Here is a 25,988-nt window from a genome sequence, read left to right on the forward strand (position 1 = left end):
TTTTTTATTGGAGTTCAATTTGCCAACATATAGCATAACACCCAGTGGGGCAAAAGATTTTAACAGAGATTGCATAAAAGAGGATATTCAGATGGCCAATAATCACAGCCCCTCAGCACTAGGCATGGATTTGTTGATTGTCTGTCTCAGCCACCACAAAGGCAAAGACTTTGACCATCTGGTTACCACTGTGCCCCCAGGACAATGGCTGGCAGACAGTAGGTGCTGCATTCCTATTTGATGAAGCCTCCTGCAGGTAGAAAAGCATGCACGCACCTCACCCATCTGTATACACATGCTCACAGGCATGAGGGCCACCTGGGCTAGAGTTCTTACTCCCCAGCCGCATGATATGGGGCACGCAATTCATCCTTCCTAAGCCTGGGTCTTTTTTTTTTTTTTTAAGTAAACTCTACACCCAATGTGGGATTTGAACTCATGACCCCAAGATCAAGAGCCACTTGCTCTACTGACTGAAACAGCAAGGCACCCTGAGCCTTGGTCTTTTTAGCTGTGAGTGGAAACAGTTCTGACCACCAGAGAGCTACAGTGTAGAACAATCACACATCTCTAACACGTCTGTCCCCAAGCAGCTGAGAGGCTGCTGTCACCATCGCTGCTATCACCCACCCAGGTTTGCACACTCCCACATGTGGATGCACGGTGCCAGGCACGCAGGCTGTTTCCACTAGCATGGCCCCAGAGGGGAGGAAATGCAGTAATTTCCTGGTGAGCTGGCCAGGAGTCCAGAGAGCCACTAGGGTCACAGGAACTGGGACAGGAGGAAGGCTCACACCCTAAACCCGATGAGCCTTCCCCACAGTAGGGTCCCCTGCTCTGACCCTAGCCCTAACTCCAGGTCCTGAGATGCCAACCACATCCAGTACAAGGCACTATAACAGTCAGTGGTCAGACTGCTGCCATCAAGGGAGCACCTCCTATGGGCCAGGCAAGCTTCATGCTCCCCCTCCATGAAGGAAGTGCTGGCAGGAGTCCCATTTCACAGGTGGGGAAACTGAGGCTGGAAGGTTACAACAACGTGCCGGAGCCCCTGCTCTCCTCTGAGCTGAGAGTGTGATCCAGACCTCTGGATGGGGCTGGAGCAGCTGATAAGACCCAGCTCTCAGGGGCCCATCCCCATGCTCACCTCTGCAGCCCAGTGCCAGCCCAGACTCCAATGCCCTAGAAGGTGAACACTCTGGATACTACAACCTTCTTCTTTTATTTTTCCAAATTTTTAATTTTTTGAAAAAATTATATATTTGAGAGAAAGAGAGAGAGAGTGAGAGAGAGAGAGACCACAAGCAGGGGGAGCAGCAGAGGGAAAGGAAGAGGCAGGCCCAGGAACCTGAGATCATGACTTGAGCTGAAAGCAGAAGGCAGACATTTAATGGACTGAGCCACCCAGGCATCGCCCCCACTATCCTCTTTTCCAGCTTCTCCCTTCATGAGTAAAGCTCTGGCCTTTACAGGTCTGCTAGGGGCTGGGGAGGCTTTGGGACCCAGGACAGGCGATGGAGGGCTCTGGGAAGACCCCGCTGCTCTAGGAGCTCAGGACAGTTTCCATCCCTACAGAGGCAGCAAGAGAATGACAGTCCCAGCTGGGCTTTCTCACTCTGTGACACCAGGCAGCTCCCTTCTGTTCAGGCCTAGTTTCCTTAGAACTCAAGTGCAGCAATGAATCCCATTGGATTCTGGGAAAAACAATGAATCTTCCTACTGAGGATCTTGTGGGAGGACAGGTATTTCTTTTTTATTATTATTTTTAATTTTTATTTATTTATGATAGTCACAGAGAGAGAGAGGCAGAGAGACATAGGCAGAGGGAGAAGCAGGTTCCATGCACCGGGAGCCCGACGTGGGATTCAATCCCGGGTCTCCAGGATCGCGCCCTGGGCCAAAGGCAGGCGCTAAACCACTGTGCCACCCAGGGATCCCGAGGACAGGTATTTCTGAGTGGCCACAGCAGACACATGTCACAAACCTAAAAGCTACCATTACCCTGAAGCTCACGCAGTCTCCCTAGAAGACAAGCACTTACTCGGAGCCTTGGAACGCCCAGTTTGCACATAAGCCTAACATGCTGGGACATAACGCTGAAAAAAGACAGACTAGAGGGGTAGAGGGGACGGGACCTCACTGTCACTGTGTGTCTATTTATCCACTACTCATGGTGCTGGGTCCTCACTCATGCCAACCTTAAGAACCCGCCCCCAGGGGCTCTGGCTATAGCAGAAGGCCCAGCCCAAAGGGGCAAACCTGGTGCTGTAGGATAGGAGATTGGGTCTGGGAGGCCTCGCTGGTGAAAGGAGATGGTGGTGGGGGAGCTGGGGACAGCACTGAGGAGGGACAGCAGGCTTCAGACAGGCAGTGCCCTTCAGACCCTGCAGTGGCATGGACAGGAGTCCTCAAGGGGGTGGATTTTAGCCAGGAGGTCCCCCGGCCCAGTCAGGGTCTCTGGATCCATGATCCACAGCTTCGGGGGGACAGCTCCAGGCTCCCTCCCACTCCTGGCTTCTTAAAACAAGAAAAGGAAGTGGAGAGTGCTGTTCTTTGACAAACACACAGAACGTGGGGGTGGGGGGTGGGGAGGGTAGGGGGGGTGGAGATACCACATCCGGCTCTTCGTACCAAGGAGAATTGCAGGGAGCATCACGGACTCAGAACAGAGACCCCAACCCCAACTGTCACATGCACAGCAGACTGTGCCACAGAGAGCCCCCCAACGTCTCGGGGAGATACAGTGGCCCCAAACCCCCCACAGAGAAATGAGGCAGCGGCTCTCACTGCTGGCATCTGTGTCCCTGGCAGTGGTCTCTAGGGCCTGAAGCCCCTGGCACTGTTTGCATCTTTACAACTATAGGTTGGGGGGTGGGGAGTGGGGGCACTCAGCACCCCTGGATGCTCTCCAGAGCACGCAGGGAGGGGAGGCTCCCCTGGGGAGACCAGGTAGCCTGTCCTCCACTTGTCGCTGTCCTCCTAGAAGGAGCCCCAAGGGAGGGGAAAGAGGACCAGGTCAGGAGAGACAGATGGACAACAGACAGAGAAAGGGAGGAAGGAAGGAGTGAAAAGGTGAATGAATGAAACAGAAGGATAAAGCATGTAGGGACGGTGAAGCCAGAACAAAGGTGGAACAGAATGCCACCTGCCCAGAGGTGCCTTGAACCGGGACTTGGCCACACTCTCCCTTGTTCTGGGACTGTCCCCTCGGTTTACAAAGCACTTCTGATCCTGACAATGATCTATGAGGCGGTTATTCTGGGAAGCAGACCCAGCCAGCAGGGAGGGGGATGGTGGCTCAGGTTCCTTGCTGGCCTGGGCTGGGGGCCAAGGGCCAGGAGGGGTGTCCTGCTATGTTCTGCCCTGGTGGGCAGCGGAAGCCTCCCACTGGCTGGGCTTCCTGGAAAGGAGTTGGAAAACATCAGCGGGGCCCCTTTCTACCACCCACCCTGCCCCTGCCCTGAATGAATGTCAGTCACTGGTCGGGCCCCAGGCAACCTCAGAAGGGGAGGCAGTGGGGGACATGGTGCTAGCAAGGGCAGGTTTCCCTGGTCCTGGGCCAGGGTGAGAGACTGGCTCTGGGCAGCACTGAGTGCACCCTGGCAGGCCAGGACTCGTCCATGCTTCTGGGGAAAAAAAACCCAGCCTTGGAGAATGGTCGTGGCTTCTCCGAAGGGCCAGCACCTATCATCAGGGCCAGCCTGGCCCAGATCAGTCACACCGTGGCCATGCCCTCTCCGGGCCTCCAGAGCCCTGGAGCTAGGGATAGACTCATGCACCACCTCTGGCAATATCCCCTGACCCCCTTGTGCCCCATACACACAGCTGCCTCCTGCTCTGTGCCAGGGTCCTGGGCCTGCTTCCTTGCTGGAATCCAAACCCACGTGGCCCCCACTACAAGTGTGCACGCACACACACACATGCACCTTCTCCACACTCTCATCACAGGTCACAAAGTCTCCGGCAGGGCTGGCCACCCAGAGCCACCCAGCAACCACCCACCTCTTACTCACCGCCCAATGTCTGAGCAGACCTTGGAGTCAGCGGCAACCGCGGCATGGACAAAGGCCTGGGGCCCGCAGCGGGCATGGCGGCGAGAGAGGACCACAGCGGACACAGTGATGGCCAGGGCCAGCCCCAACCCCAGCAGGACCATGCTGACTGTGGCCTTGTGGCCTTGGGCCATGACTCTGAGGTCCCAGGTGGAGACAGAGGGCAGATGGGCACACAGATAGGTGGATGAATCCACAAGAAGATGGGCAGATGGATGCACAGGTGATTGGACAGATGAACAAATAGGTGGGGGCCAGAGATAGACAAACGGATTGATAGTCTAGACAGCTGGATATAGGATAGTAAGGGAAGGATGGTCAGAGAGACAGTTGGACAGAGACAGAATTACAGACAGGTGGACAGACAGGTTTACAAAGAGAGGCACCCTGGAGGACAGGTGGGTGTATGGACGGACAGCTGGCAGCAGCGGGGCTGCTGCCCTACTCAAGCGCTCGCTAGAGAGGCAGAGCTGGCCACACGCCTGAACTTCCAGTTTCTAGCCCCTGTTCTTGGCCCTGGCAGGAGGCCAGGGAGCAGGGCGTTTATGGGGAGTTTTCTTTCCAGAGAGGAGCAAGCCACTGCTGTTAACTCCCTCATTCCCACAGCCTGCCCCCTACAAGCCTTGAGGGTAGCCCAGCTCTCCCAACCCATGTGCTTGAGGACTTGGCATCTCCTGTCCCCAAGGGAGCCAGGGTGCAGGGGTACAGGCTGCCCAGAGTACCCACGGCTGCTCTCCAGTCCCCAGCAAAGCTGGGACAGCAGGGCTCAGGCTCAGAGGGGCAAGGAGCCACAGTGGTGCCCCGATTCCCACCTCCTTGGTGTGGTTCCACTCAGCAACAGCTTGCTTTGGCATCCCCAGAGCTGGAGGATACTGAGGAATTCTGGGGCAAAAGGGTGAGGCTGGAGGGGGGCAGAGTCAGAGGGTAGAGTGGACCCAAGGCAATGGCACTCAGGGCCTGGGTTCAAGTCCCCGTTTGGCCGTAGCCTACTAGGAAACAAGGGTGACCAGGAGGGGGCTCAGCTCTCCAATCTGCATCAGACACCCGGGACTACAAGACAGCTGTGTGAGGAAAGCAAAAGGGGCCTGCCTCCAGCCCTTGGCACCCAGTGCCCACCAGACCATCCACCCCTGGGTCCTGCTGTCCCAGAAACACCACCATGGGCCTCCTGAGAATGAGGATGCCCTCCCATCTGCATCTCTGCGCTTCCCTGGCTGGGTGTCTGCTCCTCTGTGCTCCTCTGTGCGGGCTGTGCCTCCCCTCCTGGGGACACTAGCTTAGACCTTCCCCTGCCCAGACCTCAGGGTATTCAACAGGGAGGCGGCTGGAGGACGGGGACCCTTCTCGACCAGGTTTAGCAGGAGTAAAGGGTGCAGGGTCCTCAGGCTGGACTCCCACCTCCAGAGCACCCACAGCCCCCCTGTGCTCTCTGGCTTCCTTTCCAGTTGAGCACTGCCAGTCCCAGGCCTCTCTACGCCTCCTGGTACAGTAGAGAAACTGCCCACGCAGCCACACAGCCCGCCAGCCCCCATCCTGAGCCCCCGGTCAGCCTGGGCAGACTCTCCACTAGGCCTGTCCCCGCAGCTGCCACGTGGGGTGGGAAGCCTATGGGCGCCTTCTTCTGTTCCCACTGTCCCCCCTGCCACAGTGACATTGCTCAACCCAGAAACAAAGTGCATTCCTGGGCCAGGGCCAGCCCATCCGCTGGGAAGGCAGGGACAGAGACAGCGGGTCTGAGTGGGGGCTGGGGGGACACCCCCCCCCCAGCCATTCTGGTCAGGCTGAGGCCAGGGTGCAGGGAACAGAGGAGCGAAGTCCCAGGAAAGGCAAGAGCATCATGCCAGGCCTACCTGGCTAAGTGTGGCTGGACAGGCTTAGCAAGGAAAGGCCCTGAATATCCTTGTCCAGGAGGTGAGGGGCAGGAGATGATGGGAAGGAAAGAGAGGAAACCAAGTCCCCCAGCACCCAACGGAGCCCTCAGCTGAGCCCCAGGGGGCCTGGGGAACTGGGTGCACTCTGCCCACAAGCAGGAACCCACAAGCTTTACCTCCACCCGGAGCAAGACTAACCCCTCAGGCTTCAGTCTTCTCTCCTGCAAACATGGCCTTTCCTCTAGGGCCAAAATGAAGGCTGAGGAGATTGACACACCCCACCAGCCCAGCCTCCATCCTGTCCCCGGGGGACCCAGAGGTACCGCCTTCCAGGGCACAGGGCCCAGACACTGCAGACACAGAACCCTGCTTCCTGTGGGCCCTTTAGAATCGCCAAGTTTTCCTGTCTCATGAAGGAGAGCCCAGACCTGGCCTCCCCTGGCTCCTGTGCCCCTGCCCTCAGGGGTCCCTGCTGATGCTCCCTGGTCAGGGGGCTATCTGGCCATCAGGCTGTGATCCCTCCTCCCCTGCCCACACCCGCCAGCCTTTCAGAGCTCCTCAGCCAGACATGACAGGAGTACAGGAGTTTGCAGACTCTGGGGGAAGGAGGGAGGGGCGGGCTCATGGGGAAGGAGGCGGCAGCTGCTCCTCGCCAGGCCCCTCTGGCTGGGCTGCGCTCTCCAGCCGCTCACCACTCCAAGCCCTGACCCTTGGGATCTGGGGACCTCTTCCAGTTCACTGTTCCCTGAGAACTGGGCCTCCTTCTGGAGCTGATCACAGCTTGGGTTTCATTCTGGGTTTGTGCTTGGAAACTCCCCCCAGGCCTGGCTCCGACCAAGACGTCTTGCTCCAGCCTCTTGCCCAATCCCACTCTCCAGACTGGAGGTCCACCTCCGTGTGTCCTCCACAGTGTGAGCAGATGGCACCCCCGCCAGGCTGGAGGGGTAGCAGGGTTACAAGCATCAGCTGGCCGCTCTCTGCACAAGTGAACCCCAGGGCTGCGACGCCGCCTGGTGGTCAACACTAGGAAGTGCCACTGGCCCCACAAGAAATGGGACCTGGGGGATCCCTGGGTGGCGCAGGGGTTTGGCGCCTGCCTTTGGCCCAGGGCGCGATCCTGGAGACCCGGGATCGAATCCCACATCGGGCTCCCGGTGCATGGAGCCTGCTTCTCCCTCTGCCTGTGTCTCTGCCTCTCTCTCTCTTTCTCTCTGTGACTATCATAAATAAATAAAAATAAAAAAAAATAAAAAAAAAAAAGAAATGGGACCTGGGGCCCCTGGCCCAGCGACTCAGGGTGAGGACAGTGCTGGGTATGGGCTGGCCCTGTCCCCCACTCCCCTACCCACCGCGTTCTCATGAAAATTCTCAGGCTAGCTCCCTCACCTAAGGTGTAAAGACCTCTGAGTCCCACGTCTCCACCGTTCCCACTGGACAGCTCCATTTCACACACAGGATCCTGAGGTCCAGGGATCTGGGAGCCGGGCCAGCGAGGCTGCCCAGAGCCTCACGCTGCGACCGCCATTTATTGCACTGCTATGTCACTCACAGGGGAAGCAAATCCCTCAAAGTTCCACTCTGCCCCCAGCAGGCATCTCATCCCTAGGTTTGCCTGCCCTGAGCACTCAGTAGCCAGCAGGCTCCCCGCCTTTCCTGGAGTCTGAGGCAGCTGCCCAGCCACCAGCCGTGTGGACAATGGCCTGCACCACAGCGATGAAGTTGGACGTGAGCTCAGTGTTGTGGTGCCGCATCTTCAGGGCCTCAGTCACTGCCTGGGGGGCGGGAGGGGATACAGAGACCTCAGCAGGGCCTGGGATGCCACCCAAACCCCACAGAACAACCCTGAACCATGCAGGTGGTGCCATTTCCAGCCCAGTGGCCAAAAGAACGAGTTGGAGGCCGCTGGGCCTAGTGGGTCTCACTGGAGCAGGTGGCCTTACTTATGTTGCACGGAGGCTCAAGATGGCCCAGGCAGTGGGTATGAAGGTCATCTGCCCCAGGCAGAGGACACCAGCTGTAGCCTACTCTGTGATGACTCAGGAGATCCAGGCCTCCATCCAAGGACACCCTGTGGCCACCACCCCCCGTGATTCAGTCTCCTTGGCCCTGCCCCACCTCATCAATGTCTTTCTCCAGCGTCGTGGTGTTGGGCAGAAGCTGGTTATGAAGTCTGGGTTCCTCTACTGCCCGTTTCACATCGTAGCCAAACCATAGGTTATGGATGATGGCCTGGGGGTGGAGGTTGGGATCAGTGTGGTCCAAGGGAAGGGGCTGGAGGGGAGAGGTAGGTGGCACATACCAGCGCAGTGGCCGTGGTGATTTGTGTGCCCCCGGAGGCACCCACCACCATGCGGACCCGGCCATCCTGGCCCACGATGATTGCCGGACACATGGACGAGAGTGGCTGCTTCCCTGTGGTCGGCAGGTGGGTGGGGAGGGACAGGGATGCTGGTCAGCTGCCTGCCCAGGACCCCAGCCCTCTCCCGTCCCTGATCCCCCATCCCACACCTGGTTTGATGAAGTTGGCTGGCGAGGGGGGCACCCCAAACTGGTTGGTGATGTTGGGGGAGCTGAAGTCATCCATCTCATCATTGAATAAGATCCCGCTGACATTTGATCGTACCTTGGAACCAAAGCTGCAGACCAGCTGGATCAGACAGCTATGCCAGATCCAGCCCCACCCCACCCCCAGCCCCCACCCACCCACCAAAGCTCCAACTTGATCCCAGTGAGGCTGGGGGGTAGGTGCTCTACCAAGGTGGGGCCTCAGTTTCCCACAATGAAAGGGGTTGATGGAGCTCCCTTCTGGGAGAGGCAAGCAGCCCCTGGCCCACCCAGGGCCACCCGGCAGCCCCTACTAGAGGTTGATGGTGCTGGTGGCCGATACAGCGCTGCCATCCTCTGCGACCACGGACAGGTGGGCAGTGCCACCATCATCAGGCGTGTAGAACTCAGGCTCATAGTAGGAGGTCGGGTGAGTGGTGTTGTCAGAGATCCGGGCCCGGAGCTGAGCAGCAAAGAACTCGGAGCTCATGTTGCGGACCACCTGCCGAGACCCCAGAGCTGGCCTGAGGAGGTGGGGGGGGATGGGGAGGGGGCACAGGCTTGTGCGAGCAGCTCTTAGGAAGCCCCCGACATGGCCCTGACCACAACCCTCCTGCACACTCAACCTCATGAGGCCTGTCTAATCCCCTTTCCAGCCTTTGTCTCTGCTGCAGTCCAGCAACTGTTAATATTTGTCTATCCACCCCACAAGCCCCGACTCTTGCCACATTCAATCATCCATTCATTCATTCCTGGAGCTTGTACTGCATGCTTGCAACAAGGAACAGACACACAGGTCCCTGCCCTCCTGGCAGGGAAGACAAAGGCAGGCGGGACATGCTGGAAAGAACAAGCCAGGTAAAGGGGATGGAGAGGGATGAGGTGGGGGCAGAGTGGTCAGGGAGGCCTTCTTGGAGGAGGAGACATCTGAAACGAGCCCTGAATGAGGCCTGAGTGGTAAATGCAAAGGCCTTAAGGCAGGCCTGTGAGAGACAGGCAGAGGATGAGTAGGGTGGAAGAGAGCGGTAGAGGAAGACATTGGCAGGGGGTGACCCCATAAGTCTTTAGAAGCCCTATAAGGAATTTGGCTTTTGCTTGGAGCCACCTGGGTCCAGGACAAAGGATGGAGCACACTGGTAGTTCACAGGATCCCTCTGGTGGCTGTGTGGGGGTAGAGGGAAGAACCCAACTGGGAGGCTATGACATCAACCAAGTGAGAGATGGTGGCTGGCCCAGGTGGGACAGAATCAATGGCCCCAAAGCCTTCAGTCCAGAGTGGCCATTAACTGGGGAGGTAAACACTGTGGAAGGGGCAGTGAAGGGGACAGTCAGAAGCTTGGTTTTGAACAGGTGCCCTTTCCTGTCTCAGGTGGGCGGTGGATCTACATGTGTGGAGTTGACAGACAAGATCAGGCTGAGGGATACACATGGAGCCGTCAGCCTCTGCTGGCTGCTTAAAGCCATGAGCCTGAACATGGTCCCCACGGCGGGAGGACAGATGGAGAAAGAGGAGAGGAGATGAGATAGGAGCCAGCATGGAAGGCCCCTGGGGACTGAGCAAAGGAAATGCCGCCAGAATTTTCCAGCAACATCCCACAGGGAAAATGTTCAGCCTGAATCTACTCCCAAGAAAACAAAAAGTCAAATCCAGGATGTGGGATGGTTCTGCAAGAAGACCGCCCTCGGTTTTATAAATCAGCCAAACAGCCAAGAGGTCTAGTGTAGGTTCAGAGACAGAGGCGATATAACCATGACTGCAAGGTAGGAGTCTGACGGGCTCTGAACCGAAACAACCCTGGGACCCCCGGCAATACAGGCGTCTAACAGGCCAGGGCCTCTCGGTGGAGAGTGTAGGAGTCCTGGGGCTTAGGTGCTACAACCCAAAGTGTGATTTCGGGGACTGGTCATCTGAAACCTGAAAAAACACATGCATGTCAATAAAGAGGCACCCGGACACAGGGAGAGACAAAGGGAATGTGGCATAATGTCCACTTTACAAAATGAAAAGCTGAGGAAAGGAGGTGGTGAACAAACTGTGGGAGCCACTGCTGAGGGGGGCCCGAAGGGGAAACTGAGGCTGGACTCAGGGGGAGCGGTGAGGGGTCCTGGCAGGAGGGTCCTGGCGGGATGGGAGCAAGGAGGGCAGAGCGTGAGAAACGAATGGAGTGGCCAGGTGTGCTCTGAGTGGAAGCAGAGGAATGGGGGCAGCAGCTGGAGACTCTGAAGTGAAAAGAGTATGCCTCTCTCAGGAATGATCTGTCAGGAAGGGCAGGATGGGAATGCCACAGGCAGAGCAGTGCTGCAGGAGGGGCATGCTGAGTCAGCAGGTGGAGGAGCAGGGGGCCAGCCTCAGCCAGGAGGGAGGCCAAGGGGGAGGCCATGCCGTGGCCCTAGGGATATGAGACGCCAGGTCATTGGCTGGGGCGGGGAGCGGGGGTGGGGGCATCGGGAAAGAAGAGAGATCCAGGAGAGCAGAGGGGCTGCAGGGCAGCTGAGAGGCACAGGTCAGTGTGATGGGGTCAGCAGGCGTACCCCAGAATGGGGGGGTCCAAGTAGGTAAGGGGGGCCAGGAGGAGAGTCTCAGTGAAGGCCCAGCCTGGAGCTGGGGCATCTGGCAGTGAGTAGGTCAGCTTGGGGAGGGCCTGGGTGAGGGATCACAGAAGTGTCAGCTCCTGGTTGTGAGCAGTGAGCCAGGGGCCCAGGCCAATGCCACCCAGGACGCTGCCCCGTCCCCACCCTCCTCAGGACCCTTGAGGACTGCCATGCCCCCATGTATTCCTCACTTCAGCACTGAACGCTCCAAGGTGGGAGTGTGGCCAGGGGTAGGGGGCACCCATTACTCATTGCCAAGTCTATCACACTGTGAGCTCCTGTGGCAGAGGGCCAAACTCGAGGTCTCAGTCCCTCCTAGAGCATGGTAGGCCCACCACCAAGGCTGGTGGTAGGAATGGATTAATAGAGCATGTGTGAGGCTGGAGTGGCCCCAGGGAGCCCTTCGGGCACCTCCATGGCAGGACCCCCACCCATCACAAGCCAGCTGCTGCCTCCTCTCACCTCTATCACATTGACAAATTTGGGGTCCCCAAGCAGGGTCCTCTTGGCATAGGCAAACCGGAAGGCCTCCACGATGCGGTGGTAGGTCAGACCCTTCTGCTCGGGTGTCTCCACACTCGCCCGGGAGAAGTTGTACCCTGGTTGAGCAGAGATGGGTGCACGTTGGCGGTCCCAGGTCCCTTGGGACGTCCCAGCTCGGCCAGAACAGCTGGGGGCCACAGGGTAGGCTCACGCCTTCCCTGAATTACTCTGTTTGGCTCAGCTTGAGAAAGGGAACGACCTCTGGGCCTGGACCTCAAATGTCCAGCTGGAAGGGCTACCCAGTCTATGCAGTCCCAGAAGACCACTTGGATTTTCCAGACACATCCTCTGGACCAGGCCCCCCCTCACTGTGAACTTCCAGCCCAGAGTAAGTGGGCAAGCCAGACAGACCCTGTCACCTCTAAGCCTTGCAGGGGCAGTTCCCACCCAGGACACTGCTCGGGACCTTTTGATCTCCCACTCCTCCTCCTCCTCCTCCAGCCCCTGCCCATCGCCCCTCACAGCCCTGGTCACTCTGCACTCATGTCGCAGTGGGACAGCTCACCCTTGAGGATGTTGAGGATAAGAGCCAGCACGGGCCCACTGAGCGGGGCGCTGGGGACGTAGAGCTGGCTGTCCCCAAGGCTGATGTTCAGGGGGTTCTCTATCAGCTTCGCACGGTAGTTGTTCAGGTCCTTGGCAGTCATAATGCCCCCTGCCAAGGGATGGCAGCTCAGTGGGTGGACACGGGGGTGGGGCCCCAAGTCTGACAGAAGCACCGGGCCATCAAACTGGAGGCCCTGCCCATCTTGGGGGTCTCCCCCCCCCCAATTCTCACTGCCAGGCTCAGGCCAGCTGCCCTCTACCTGTTTGCCCCACTGACCTCCAGGTCTGCTCTCTCTCCTCCTGGCAGCCAGAGAGTTTTCTCCAAGTGGAAAACATCTGCTCCCATCTCCCCACCACCTCCAATGACTAATGGGTGGGTGAAAGGAGGCTCTTCATTCTACAGGGCACAGGCTCCAGACAGACCAGGTATTTATAGGCTAATTTCCTGCCCTGTGCTAAGTGTCAACATGCTAATCACCCCCTTCTGTGTCTCTGACAGAAATAACAGTATGAAGAAATCCACAGCTGGGGAGGGAGAGGCCACGGGCAGGCTGCCTGGCCGAAGTTCCTCAGCCCTGTCCCTGCTTGCAGTCCCTCCAAGGCTCCTCTCCCCAAGCCCACCCTCTCTGGGCCTTAGCCTTTTCCCTCTACCAGGAATGTTCTTCTTCTGTCCAGCCTCCTCTGTAGCTCAGGCACAACCTCCTCTAGGAAGTCCTCCCAGATCTTCGTTTCAATGCTCCCGTACCTGGAGCTCTGGCCTAGGCCTGCATTTACCCCCTGAGAACTTTCTCTCCTGGATTGTACTGGTCTCTCGGATTTGCCCTAACCGAGAGCTGTGGATCCATGTGGCCTGTCACTGACTGCAGATGTATCCTGGACACCCCGCTCCCCCATCAGACACTGCCTGAGGGCCCAGTGGCCGGGCTGGGCAGGACCAGAGGACCTGCGGCCTCGGAGCTCTGGCTCAGGGTTCCTTGCCCAGGGCCCCTGTGGTTATGCACTCACCAGCTGCCTGGATGTCCTTGACAATCTGGGCTGTGAGGCTCCCATTGTAGAAGGCCTGGGCTCCCTCCGAGGCCAGCGTCTTGTACGTTTCAGCCAGCCGTGGCATGGTCACTATGTCCCCCTCCTGCAGCACCTTCCCGTTGTGGCAAAACACCTCACTGAGGCATAGAGGCTCCAGTGAGGCCGGCAGGCAGGGCGGACTCAGCCAGCCACTCTCAACCCAACCACACAGGAGATCCAAGGCCAGTGAGCGCCTGTCCACAGGTGGGTGGCCCTCATCCCTGGGTGTCCAGCCTCTGCCTCCTAGAGCCCCTGCCCCTCGGAATACATCGCCGGAACCCCAGGCACCGGGCTCAGGGGTGTGATGGGATCCCACACACACTGGGAAGGGTTCTTATATCCCAGACCTCATCCCTGTATCAGTGCGGGTTCCTGAGAGCACCCTGCGAGACATTCACAGCCTGCAGGGACCTTGGGCCTGTCTGCCCAGCCTGTGCCCCAGGGCAAGTCAATACCCGCAGACATACCACAGCTCAGTCTTCTGCTCGATGATGGCCCGGTTCTTTTTCAGGGCTGCTGCCAAGCCCTTCCCCACAGGGAAGCCCTGGCGGGCCAGCTGGATGCTGGGCTGGAAGAGGCGGGCCCAGGGCAGCCGCCCGTGCCGCTGGTGGGCCAGCTCGTAGCCACGGAGCTCACCAGGAACCGCAACCGACAGCCCCCCTGCACAGGGACAGGGACACAGTGAGAGGCTCCAGCCCGGGGACGTCAGGAGGGATGCTGTCTCAGGCAATGACCCAGGAGGTGTGACACCGCCTGAGCCCTTCTGACCCTGGGGCCACCTATTGCAGCCTCACTGGTTCCTGCGGGCTCTGCCCCTACCCTGCACGGGCCACTTGCTCCTCCCACAGATACCTGCACAGCTCCCCTCACCCCACTCCAGCCTCTGAGTCTTTGCTCAGACACCCCCTCCCAGATGGGATTAGTGAGCTTTGGGAAGGAAATGGAGGTGTCATTTCTGGACTCAGCAGGCAAGAGCGTAGATTGGTTAGGGACGCATGACAAAGTCACAGGAGGGAGAGGCGGTAGCTCCTGTGCTGGGTTCTGCTGTCCCAGGACTACATGTCTGCCTCTGCAGAGGCCATCAGGTTCAAAATCCTGTGCCAGGCCCACAGCTGCTCACTAAAACTGTGGGGAAGCCAGATCCCCACCATCTCCCCATCTGAGCCTCTTCACCCACAGGCTCAAAGGGTCCACCAGGACCCACCAAAGTCCCCAGTGCAAGCCTGGGCCACTCCTGACACTAAGCCAGTGCCAGGGCAAGACTTCCACCATCCTCCTTTCTACTATCCCAGAACAAGGACTTGAGCCCAAACCCCTGCCCTGTACCCTCTCTGGGCCTCAGTTTCCCCATGTGACCACAGAGAGTTTTGTCTCTTCCAGTTGACCTTAGAGGAGCCCACAGTTCCATTGGACACATCCGTGAACCCTGATCCCTACCCTTCCCCACAGCACACTATGCCCTAAGCTGGACACTGATGCCCAAACACCTTCTTGCTTTCATCCCAGGATGACCAGTGCCATTTTGGTTATTCCCAGACTAGGTGGCTTCCAGGTTCATAACAACCTGAAATTGGGACCAAGAGCCTTGTCTGCACATCTCAGAAAGTCTGACACCCAGCCCAGAACTCTTCCCATCTTAAATAAATGCTGTCCTGACCTTGGGTCAATCAGGTCTCACACCACCCTGCTCGCAAAGGTCACCAGTGACCTCCACACTGCCAGACCAGGGTCCCCTGTCAACATCACCTTACCTGGCCCATCACTCCTCCCGGGCTACCTCTGCATCCCACCTGCCAGGCTCTGCTAGAGTCTCCTCTGTCTACCCTCACTCTACTGGTGCCTCCCCCAGATCAGGTCTTCAGGTTCCACTTATTTGCTGACAACTCCAAATGTACTCTCTGGCCTGGCCTGCTCCTCTGATGGCCAAATCTGAGGATGCACCTGCCCAAGCAAAAAAAGGCATCTCAAACTTAATGCACTCAAAACCCAACTCCTGACTGTCACCCAAACCCACTCTCCCACAGCCTCACTGTTCTTTCTCACTTCCTGATGCAGATCAACAACTGGAGGGTCATGCAGGACACCTGGCATATGTGTCACACCCAAGCTATCAGCAAATGCACAGGCTCTACCTTCTAAGTGTGTTGAGTACCAACCACCTCCCAACACCCTCTTCTCTCCCTGATTATCGTGGTGACCTCCTGACAGGCCACCTGATGGGCATGCAGCATACTCCCTGACCCTTCTGCAGCAGCCCAAGGAGTTCTTTCAGATATAGGGTAGAGAGGCCAGCCCCACAAACACCCTAGGGGACACTGCTACCTCTCTGGGACAAGAGGCAGGGTCTTTGCAATGACCCAGGAGGTGTGACACCACCCGAGCCCTTCTGACCCTGGGGCCACCTATTGCAGCTCACTGGTTCCTGCGGGCTCTGTCCCTACCCTTCCTGCATGGGCCACTTGCTCTTCCCCCAGACACCTGCACAGCCCCTCTCACCTCACTCCAGCTTCTGAGTCTTTGCTCAGATGCCCCCTCCCTGAGCAGACTGTTCTCAGTGAACCGCCCACCTTGTGGCTCTTCCCGCCTCTGCTATCCTGACACCACATGGTTTGACTGGGCCACAGATTTTCCCTGGTGCCTTTGTCTTGTCTCCTGGCTTTGGAAACAGTCCTTAACATTTTAAGAGGTGCTCAATAAGTCCTGGTTAAATAAATGACTTCCAAGCGTCCCTAAGGGTTAAGCAATCACACTGAATGATTTCATTTCTACCCATTCAGAGTTTCCCAATGGATATGAGAATTCAAAGATTCTGTATGTTGGAGAGGACTCCAGGGGGGCTACTCACAGGACCCTGCCCAGGGCCCAAGCCCCAGGGTCAGAGCCTGCAGTTGGGGATCAGACCTGTTATGGCCAAGGCCCAAACTTCCTGCCCCCAACCTCCTATGCCGCAATCCCTTTGGGTCCTTGGAGCAGCACCCCCTGGTGGCCACTGCCTTCCCCTCAGCTGCATGGGGTGATTGAGGGCCTCTTCTCTGCACAAGACCTTGTTGAAAAAAGACAGACTCTCCTGCCTCTTGAGAGCTATCACCACAAATGAACAACTAAATGAATGACTTGGATGCCTTTGAAAGAGGCAGGGTTTCAACAGCTCAGCCCAGGGTTTCAATTTTAGCCTCAGCACCATCCAGCTTTGTGACCTCAGTTGGTTTGCATGACCTCTCTGGATCTGTAAAATGAGATCAACACAGTGCTTCCCCGGACTCCCCAGCATATAAGGAGGATTCAAGGGGTTCATCGGTGAAAAGGGCTGAGCAGAGTGCCAGCCCCAGTGGCCCTCGATAGATGAGAGCTGTTGAAATAATAATTATTCTCTCCCTGTAGTAGCACAGGATGGCTTTGGAGGGATCTGAGCAGAAATAACAGAAGCTCCATCTCTTTTCTCTCTGTAATGAAGGTCTGGACTGTTCAAGACCTGTGTTGTGTGGCCAGGAGGGGATGGGAAGGGTGGGCATCAGCACAGCCAGAGCTGTCCCCAGTCCCAGATGCCCATGCCTTCCCAGCAGCTCAGCCCAGCTCTGTACTCACACCCTGAGCCTGCACCTCACCTGTCTGTGACTGCTCCGAGCTGTTGAACATGTTGTCAGAGGCCAGCCCTGGGGCCACCTCGCGGGCATTGATGATCTCAACTTTTCCTGGAAGGAGAAGCAGGTGGGAAGTCTGAACCAACCCCCGTCCCTCACCCCGGGTGAGCTCAGGGGCCACCCAGCTCAAGTCTAGCCTGAGACACACAGCCCCTGCCACTCACCTCCCACTCCCCATGGGCACTCACGTGTGGTGCTGTTGTAGATGGTGAGGAACAGGCCGCCCCCGATGCCCATGCTGTGGACATTCAGGAGTCCCACGCACAGCAGGGCTGCGATAGCAGCATCCACGGCCGAGCCGCCGTCCTCCAGCACATCCCTACCCACAGCATTTGGTGGGGAGTGAACACTCTAGGCTCCCCAGCCCCCCAACATGTACACCCTGCCACCCACCTCCACCCTGTCTGGCCACCTTGCCCGAAGGGAAGAGGAGCCCATAGTTTTCAGGTTTTACATATAACTTTAAAATCAAGGGGTTTCTATGTTCTTCCTTTTCAAGCAAACAGATGTACCCGACTTTTATAATAGAAAGAAAATTGGAAAATTGTTACTTTTGTTAGTAATTTTTTTTTCTGTTTAAGTCTCTAAGTGGGAACTGATCTTTGTGTATAATGGGAGGCAGAGCTATAAAATAGCATAAAACAGCAATTTATCCAAAGACACAAATATCCTTCAGTCTGAGAAAAGGGACCCAGCTGGGCACCAGGAAACCCGTATCCTGATTTTGGAGTCAGTATCCCCTTCTGCCCTGACCAGAGGCTGCTAGAAGTTCCAAGGAGCTCCATTTGCATCAGACACCCCTTGTCTGGGAAGCTCACATACAGCTGGGGAAACCGAGTCTCAGAGGGATGATGGTCTTGCCCAGATCCATTTGCTGTGCTCCTCCTGTGTTCCTATGCTCTGCCCACTCACCTCCCAATCTCCGAGCAATGCTTGGCGTCTGTGGCCACGGCTGCCCTGGGATAGACATGGTTGTTTGACTTGGAGGCTGAGGGCAGCCAAAGGCATAGGCTGATGATGAGGATGAGCACTATGGCCACACCCACCAGGGTCACCACCACGTACAACTTCCTCATGGCTCCCCTGCTGCCTGGTGGGAGTGGTAGGAGGTGCAGTAGAGGTTAACAGGATAAGGAATTGCCACTAGCTAGCCTTTGGGCACACCCTGACCCTCACCTCATAAGGTACAGCCCATAATCAAGCCTCATAAACCTGTTCTGTGTCTCCTTCTATCCCCCTAGAAAACGCATGGGCTGTCCAGCTCCCGGATCTTTGCTCAGGCCATTCCCTCTGCCTAGCTCTGTCTCTGTCCTCCCAAATCTCTCTGCTTTTCCTCAGGGCCCCTTCCCAGTAAAGAACCACATCTCCAACAGAAACCTCTCCTGGGAGCCCCCAGATTCCACATGCCCTTGCTTCTGCAGGGCCTTGTCTATCTCCCACAGTGGGAGCCACTGCCAAACAGGGAACTCCACGAGGGACAAGCCTGGCCTGATCCTTCTGTGACCCCTACCTCAGCCCAGAGCCAGGCACCATCCATGGGCCTCTCAGAGCGGCCTGCCACAGACTGTGGGGCTCAGCTTCCATTGTACACTCAGAGACAGGACACCCCACGGTCTCCTCCTGAAATGGCCAGACGAGCTGCCCGGGGCAGGGGCCTACCTTTGTCAGCAGATGAGAGCCCCACGCTTTGCCTGCAGGGATGGCAACAAAAGCCAGGGGGGCTTGGCTGAGACAGCTGATGATATAACTGGGATTTTCCTCTGTGGTCTGCGGCCACAGGATCTGCTCCAGAGAGATACCCTGACCACGCAGCCTCCTCGTTCTCCTGAAAATCGAAATAGTGTTCCTGAATCAGGCCTAGTCAGCCCTCCCCAGGGAGCTCTGTGAGGAGGTTCTTCTGCCTCTAGATGAACTCTGGAGTTGAAGAGGAGGCTGTTTGTGGGAGATCTCCAGGCACAGCTGAGAAAGGGTTTGCCTAGAGGAAGGCCCGGGTTCAGTGGTGTGAGTGTCATATGACAAAGTGATGAAGCCCACGTGTGCCAGACCAAGGGGTTGGGGCACGCAGTCTCTGGAGTCAGCCCATCCCATCTAAGTCTTGCCCCCTCAACTGGGGCCTTTGGCAAGTCACTGACCACCTGTGCAGCAGGAAGGACACAGGCATCCTATGGGGGATGTTGCAGAGATGAAGTGGATTGGAAAGGGTGAAGTGCCAGGTGAGTGTTGACTGTAATTATTGTTGGCTACCAGGGTCATCCTCTGGAGGCCTGGCTGGGGCAGAAGGAAGATGGTCAGGCTTCTGCTCACTGTTTCCCCATTGACTACCTTCCCAGCCTTGCTGGGAGGGACAGCGGTGAGCCTTTGGATCCCTTCGGTGGTGGCAGCAGGTGAGGGGTGTGACCCGCACAAGGAAGAAGAGGTGTGGTGACAGAGGCAATCTCAGTTACCTCCAAAGAGTGGGTGTCTGTCAGCAAACCCCAGGCTGGGACTCCTTGGGTTCACCCTGTCTGTTCAGAGGGCCTGAGCTCCAGGGCCAGACATGGTGTCCCAGAGATGGTCTAGGAGTGGAGTCCCATCCCACATCGCAGAAATCCAGAAGCTAGTCAGCATGGAAGGGCTTTTCCCTTCCCGGCTCAGTGGGCAGCCATACAGCAGACACAACCCTATATCCCCAGTGGGATTCAAGCCAGTCTCTCTCCACCATGACTGAATCCAGGCACCAGCTTTCCTGGCTGGACTCCTGCAAAGCCTCCTCCCTGCACTCCCTCCCATCAGCATCACTGGCTCCTCAGTGCTCCAAAGGGCCAACCAGGCCCTACCCCTGCCACTGCTCCAGGCATCATCTATACCCTCTACCTTCCAGCGGGCCGGATGGCCCTCAGAGCACACCCTGGAGGCCGGACTGGGTTAAAGATTAAGGATTGAGAATTAAGAATTAAGATTTAAGGCTTAAGGGTTAAGGATTCCTGGTAGAGACAGCTATGTTGGTTGGTCCCAGGGGCCTCAGGAGCCCAGAACTTTCTTATTACATGTGGTGGGGTGGATGGGACAAGGAGGCCAGTGACCCGCCTTCCCAGCATGGGCACAGTCGCACCTGCCAAGGAAGTCCCCCAGTCCCATCCACTAGGCACCCTGGGGGCATTGCCTCATTTCTCCTGGGCTTGGGGCTATGAGCCAAGACCCCCTTCAGGGCCCTCCTCTCTTCCCTCAGGCCTCTGCACTGTCCAGCCACGACCTCCTGTGGTCTGTACTCCAGCCTCCCCTAGCTGCCCATCTCTCTGTCCATCCACTCAAGGGATCAAGTGGGCTTCCAGAAGGACAGGAGGCACCCAGCAAGGCTCAGACTGCCAGGGACTATATGAGAGGGGTGGACAGCCCTGACCCCCATCCTCTCCTCCCTGGGCAGATAGCAGGGAGGCCTAGCCCCGGCCCTGCAGGCAGACATTCCCTGCCCTGCGGAAGACACCCTGCAGGGGACTGGGCTTCCGTTTCCCACTGCCTCTCCCACACCCCACGTTTTTCTCAAAGACTTATAAAATAATGTCCAAGCCCAGAGTCCTGGCTCTCACCCAAATCATGTCAGGAGGAGAAACTGAGGCCAAAGAGTAGGTCAGGCAAAACACTTGGCCTCAAACCCCCACCCCACTCTTCATGCCCCTGGTGGGCTTACCTGAGGCCCAGGGTTCGTGGTGTCCCAGGAAAGCTCCTGTTCCTCAGAAGTTCTGGACTGGGACATGGCCAGATTAGTCTGCCTGGGAAAGTCTGGGCTAGACCTCCAGCTGGGCTCCCCCACTCCCAGGAGTGGCCCAGAGCTGCGCCTGCGCCCCTGCAGAGCTCCTCAGGGGGCCTCTGAACTGGGATTGGGATGGGGGGGAGGGTACCTCCAAGGAGGAGCAGAGGCAGGAAAGGGGCAGGAGAGGGCAGAGAAACTCTCCTGCTCACCTAGTCCCAGAGGGGGCACGCAGCTGGCCAGGGGACACCCAGCAACCCCATGTGGCAGTTGAAGGTGTCTGAGTAGGATAGAAAGAAGGCTGTCCTCTAAAAAATCCAGCCTGGCAGAGAGGACAGCCCCAGAGTCTGACGTCATGGCAGCAGGGAGGCGTAGAGACTTGGCCTATCACTAAGTGACTAAAGTTCACACAGCCCTGGGAGGGCCCTGGGCAGGAGATGGGAGGTGCTATGACAGTAGTGACTTTTGGGGTCCCATGACAATGGTGGGAGGTGAGGGGTTTGGCCCCAACAGGGAAGGAGAGGTGCGGTGACAGAGGCAGAGGGTCCCCCTCTCTTAGACTCAGTTCTCCCCACAGGGTAGTGTCCACTGGCAAGTGCGCCTCCAGCAAGCCCTAGGCTGGGTACTCCCTGGCTCACCCTGTCCCTGTTCAGAGCATCTGAGCTCCAGGGCCAAACATGGTGTCCCAGAGGCAGGACCTGAGAGCCCTCACCACACTGCTCAGGCAAATGCCAAGGGGGCCTTCCTGGAACACAGCCTGAGGCCTTGAGTCCAGACCAGTTCCACTGCCTATGCAGGAACATTAGCACCTCTGGGGATCCCTGGGGACCCAGGATCGAGTCCCATGTCAGGGTCCCTGCATGGAGTCTACTTCTCCCTCTGCCTCTCTCTCTCTCTCTCTCTCTGTGTGTGTGTGTGTGTGTGTGTGTGTGTGTATCTCTCATGAATAAATAAATAAAATCTTAAAAAAAAAAAAAAGAAATGTTAGCACCTCAGGCCCAAGGAACCTTCTGAGCAGCCTGGAAAGACAGGGCGCAGAGAGGGCCAGAGCTGGTCCCAGTCACAGAGCCCAGCAGCGCACACCTGGCCACACTGTACCTGTCTCTAAATTGCTGCAATGTCCCTGACCAGCCCATCGAGGGGCTCTTGAACCACGAACAGGTATATGCCCAGCCCAGGAGACTTTGGACTCTGCTTCCCATTCCCCTTTGCCCTCCATCTGCCAAGAATAAGGATGAGCCACTCCTTAAGACATGGCTTCTTCCCTGGCCCCCCACTAGTGGTATCTAGGCTGCCTGGGAGCCCCCACAGTCCCCATCTGGAATATCTATGACCACCCTACAAGGTTGTGTCAGGGGATAAGCAGAGAGACAGAAGCTGACCACCCTGAGTCATACAGTCAAAACAAGTCTTATCGAAAAAAACAAAAACAAAAACAAGTCTTATCCTCATCCTCTCACCCACAGATGAGATCCACCAAAAAATGCATTCCTATGAAATCCTCCGTAGCCCCAGGATGGGGGTTCTATGACTAAGCTTTTTCCCCCAGACATCATCTGCAGACCAGAATGACTGAGAAGATGGATAGGGCGAGATCTGCGGACCAAGGCCCATGACCTGTCCCTGAGAGCTAGATACCAGCCAGGATGTCAGGGGATTTGCACTGCAGGGCAGTCGGCTGGGAGGGGTCTATAGTGGAGAGACACGGGGCTCTGTCCCTAGTCTGAGCCTGCTCAGCAGTTTTCTCCCTGCCTAGGAAGGCATAAGACACGGCAGTATCAGCAGCAGCAGGAAGGTAGGAAGAATGTGTGAGTGGGCAGAGGGTAGCGCAGACCCCATGGGTGATTCCAACAGGAAATCCCTGGCCTGGGACAGGCGGGGATGGGGAGAAAGCTGCCTGGGGGCTCAGACCTGCAGCTGCAAGTTCCAGGGAGGGGAGTCAGGAGGAAAGGGGTCTCATTAAAGGCTGTGTCAACAGAACCCTATTGGGGGCGTCTGGGTGGCTCGGCGGGTTAAGTGTCTGACTTGGGCTCAGGTCATGATCTGGGGGTCCTGGGATCAAGCCTGGGGTCAGGCTCCCAGTGGGGAGTCTGCTTGTCCCTCTGCCCCTCCCCCTGCTTGTGTTTTCTTTCTCTCAAATGAATAAATAAAATCTTTAAACACACACACACACACACACACAACCCCAAAGGCATAAAATACAGAACAAAGAACCTTCCTCACATGTTGTGTGTGTCACATTCTATTCTGGTCAGCCCCCAAGCCCCTACATGCCAAGAGGCACCCTGAGGGGTGTCAGTCTGGGGAAACCATGTCACCCTAGAAAGGGCTGCAGGGGCTGGCTTGAAAAGTCCCCAGGCCCCAGCGCTCCTGTCCTAGGCATATAAGACAGAGATACTGACTCCACCATCAGCACCACTCCCTCCCAATACAGACAGACAGACGTGCACACACACACAAATGGGCGTGCGCGCTGAATCTAGGCTGAGTGGAGCAGGTTCCCTCCAGGAAACCTCAGGGAGGGAAACAAGAAGAAGCGTTTCTCTGTTGATCCTCCAACCCAACCTGACGGCTGTGTCACCTCAGAGCCCAGGGGTGAAACGGGCACAACCCCAGACCGGTTCATAGACCGGAAACCAAGGTTTAGGTTGAAGCAGCTCACACAAAGTCAGCTGGCCCAGTGGGAGATGTGCGGACCTGCAGGTTGGCCCAGAACCTGTGCCCCACCAGCCCTAACACCTCCACCGGCAGAGAGGACTCCCTCCACACCCCGCCCCAACCCCCGACCCTCTGCATGAGAACACAGCTCTCAGTGGCTTTTTGAGCCCAGCCCACAGCCCTGGATGGGACACTTACCACTACCCAGGCCCAGGGTTGGGATCTGTCTCCCTCGCTAACCCCCTGGTAGCATAAGGTTGAGAATTAGGGAAAGCTCCCTTCCGAAGTGCTTGACAACCCCTAAGCCGGATACCTGTTGAAATAGCTATATGAGCTTGCAATGACCACATGGTGGGCACCCCCTTGCACAACTGAACCTGCCTCACGCCCCATCCCAGCCACAAAACAGAGCCCAGAGGGGCAAGCACAGCCAGGGGACACAATACCTCAGCCCCTGTCACAGGCCCCTCACTCTAGGCTGCTGGATACTCCTGGGCCTCAGTTTCTCCGTGCCTGCACTCTTTCCTCTTAATTCTAAAAGTCCACTTCCCAGGTGTCAGTGGCTTCTTCAAAGACTTCCTCAGAAGTCCAACAGCTCCATGTGACCCTCCACCCACCCCACACCAGTGGCACAGTGAGCCAGAAAGCCTGGAGCCATAGCCTCAAACCGCCTTACCAGACAAAAAAGCACAGCACCCCCCAGCTTCCACCCAAGCCTAGACCTGGTCAGAAAAAGACCTGAGCAACCCCTCTGCAGGATCCAGTCACACCAGCCCGGTCTCCTTCACCCTAAAGGTCAGCTCACTCCCATTACTCAGGTGCATAAACTGAGGCTGGAGAGGAAGAGGCCAGCATCTGGCAGAGCTGGAACTGGAATCCAGGCTTCCAACACTTCCGGGAGGCCCGAAGCCTGAGCTACCCCGACCTGCAACGTCCAGTAGCTCAGAAAGGATGAGCTGTACTTTGGGGTCACACAGCACTGAGGCACAGCCAGATGCCCCTCCTGGCTCACCTGGCTCCAGGGCTGGTCTTCCTCTGCTCTCAGCACAGAGCTGAGTCCCCAGTGCCCAGCTATTACCAGCTCCTCCCCTCCCTCTCTCTGCCGGCTAGGGTGGAGGGAGGCTTTAAAGGCACAGGAACCTTTCCAGGTGGGAACGAGGCTGGTTCCTAGTCCCGTCCCTGGAGGCTGTGTGGCCTCTTTGAGTCCCATGGAGTCCCTAACCCTGAATGCAAGGCCAGAGCTTTGAAGGTCTCAGTGGGGCTAAATGAGGCTGGGCTTCAGACAGAAACAGGTCAGGCCAGGGGTCCCTGGGAGGAGTTCGGCTCCCCTGAACTTACGATGTCCAGACAGAGGTCACACAGTGTTGGGATATAGCCAGATACCCACTCCACTGGGGTTTTGGGACTGTAAGCATCTGAGGCTCTAGCAGACCTGAGGAACCTAAGATTCTCTCCACAATTCTGGAGTAGGGGATGCTCCTTCAAATATGCCCTGTCCCTGACTCTTGGGGCTACAGGTGGGTGTCTAGGGGCTGTCACTTCAAGGACCCTGGTCACCCGAACTGAAGGGAGTCACATGACCCAGGAGAGCCTTTCCTCATCCCCTAAGTTTCTAGGAAGCAGGAAGGCTGATGGAGGACACATGGCAGTGAGGGCAGGAGATGCGGTTGCCTGCTCATGCCCCTTCCTGCTCTGGCCTATCAAATGAGATAGGGTGGGTGCCCCCACGGGGCTGGCAGGCCCGAGACTACTGTGTCTCTGAAAGAGATTCACTTACAGCCTGCTGCTTGCCAGAATTGCCACTACCAGCACAGCCCGGGCTGAAACTCGCCCATCCGTTCATTCCCCCGTCTAAGCCTGGCCTGTCCAGATTCTTTCCTCGAGGAGTCCCCAGCAGGACTGGAGATGGGCTAAGTATGGTCAGCCAAGGAGGAGGAGGAGGAGCCCAGGGCCCTGGAAGAGAGGCAGACACCGTGATGGGGGCCTTAGGAACCCAGGCAGAGCTGGGATTGGATTGGGTAAGACACGTCAGGTGGAGGAAACCACGTGAGCCTGAAGGCTGGCACTGGATGCATGTGTCTCTGAGAGTAGTGAGGGCACAAGCGAACCTCTTGACCTCCCTGGGCCCTTCCTGAGCCCTGAGGTGTCAAGGCTAAAAAGGGAAGTGGCTGAACTCAGACCCTGTAGGCCAGGCCAGTGAGTCTGGACTTTGAAAGCCCCAGGAGGCTGGTGAATGTGTCACCTGGCTGGGTAACCCATTAACCCCAGGTCACTCATTAAGACTCTGGTGGGTGACCAGAGGGTAAGGGCTGTGGGAAGAAGGGAGTATTGATGGCTGGGGACTGGCTGAGATGAGTTCTCTGTGTTCTTGTTCCTTGAGGAGTTTCCTGGGTGAGGCTGGCCCCTAGCCAGGGGTAATTGCCAAGGCAGCATGAGAGGGGGGACCACCCCACCATCCTGGTGCCTTTTATCTCCTAATTACTCCTACTGCGCAGGTACCAGCAACCTAGAGTGCCTTGGTCAGACAGAAGGAGATAAGGGGTGGGGCACCTGGCCCATCTCTTCTGAGAAATGAGGAACCACTGTGGCCTTCTGTTCTGACAGGCTTGGTTTGTCCTTGCTCTGCATCTGGGAAACAAGGCATTGGTGGGGTAAGAAGCATGCTCTAAGGAAACCACAGCCTGAGAGGGGAAGAGACTTGCCCAAGGCCACTTGGTAGACAGTCCCATGACTTGGGAAAGGCCCTACA

The 25,988-nt window shown here is 57.2% G+C and overlaps 2 protein-coding genes across 5 annotated transcripts in view; both read right to left on the reverse strand.

Annotated features, from left to right (window-relative positions):
• The window catches only part of GGT5 (gamma-glutamyltransferase 5), a 27,320-nt gene extending 19,899 nt beyond the window's left edge, over positions 1-7,421 (reverse strand). The window contains exons 1-2 of one of the 4 annotated variants that reach the window (XM_055322278.1): positions 6,100-6,983; positions 4,014-4,190 (exon numbers count right to left, since the gene is read on the reverse strand). In XM_055322278.1, coding sequence (XP_055178253.1) covers positions 4,014-4,186 — 173 coding nt within the window. In that variant the 5' untranslated portion in view covers positions 4,187-4,190; positions 6,100-6,983. Of the gene's footprint in view, positions 1-4,013; positions 4,191-6,099; positions 6,984-7,309 lie in introns of those variants that run through there. The other 3 variants (XM_055322281.1, XM_055322282.1, XM_055322280.1) reach the window with 3 other exon arrangements.
• GGT1 (gamma-glutamyltransferase 1) lies at positions 7,389-24,302 on the reverse strand. Its single transcript, XM_055322277.1, has 14 exons — positions 24,252-24,302; positions 18,514-18,679; positions 17,767-17,944; positions 17,043-17,173; positions 16,819-16,905; positions 13,681-13,873; positions 13,154-13,311; positions 12,108-12,257; positions 11,522-11,658; positions 8,782-8,969; positions 8,432-8,559; positions 8,223-8,335; positions 8,039-8,152; positions 7,389-7,695 (listed from the first exon to the last, which is right to left on the reverse strand). Exons 3-14 carry the CDS (start codon positions 17,928-17,930, stop codon positions 7,549-7,551), a joined length of 1,710 nt encoding a protein of 569 aa, XP_055178252.1. The 5' UTR covers positions 17,931-17,944; positions 18,514-18,679; positions 24,252-24,302; the 3' UTR covers positions 7,389-7,548.
• Positions 24,303-25,988: the final 1,686 nt, after the last annotated feature.

Source organism: Nyctereutes procyonoides, unplaced genomic scaffold, assembly GCF_905146905.1.
Source record: "Nyctereutes procyonoides isolate TBG_1078 unplaced genomic scaffold, NYPRO_anot_genome, whole genome shotgun sequence".
Taxonomy (NCBI): Eukaryota; Metazoa; Chordata; class Mammalia; order Carnivora; family Canidae; genus Nyctereutes; species Nyctereutes procyonoides.

Excerpts from the sequence above, each read along its gene's own strand:
- GGT1 (XM_055322277.1), bottom strand. The coding sequence starts at position 17,930 with ATGAGGAAGTTGTACGTGGTGGTGACCCTGGTGGGTGTGGCCATAGTG. Across the intron at positions 13,312-13,680 it reads GAGCAGAAGACTGAGCTGTG|TGAGGTGTTTTGCCACAACG; the intron begins GTATGTCTGCGG and ends TCTATGCCTCAG. Across the intron at positions 8,336-8,431 it reads AGCCAACTTCATCAAACCAG|GGAAGCAGCCACTCTCGTCC; the intron begins GTGTGGGATGGG and ends TGCCGACCACAG.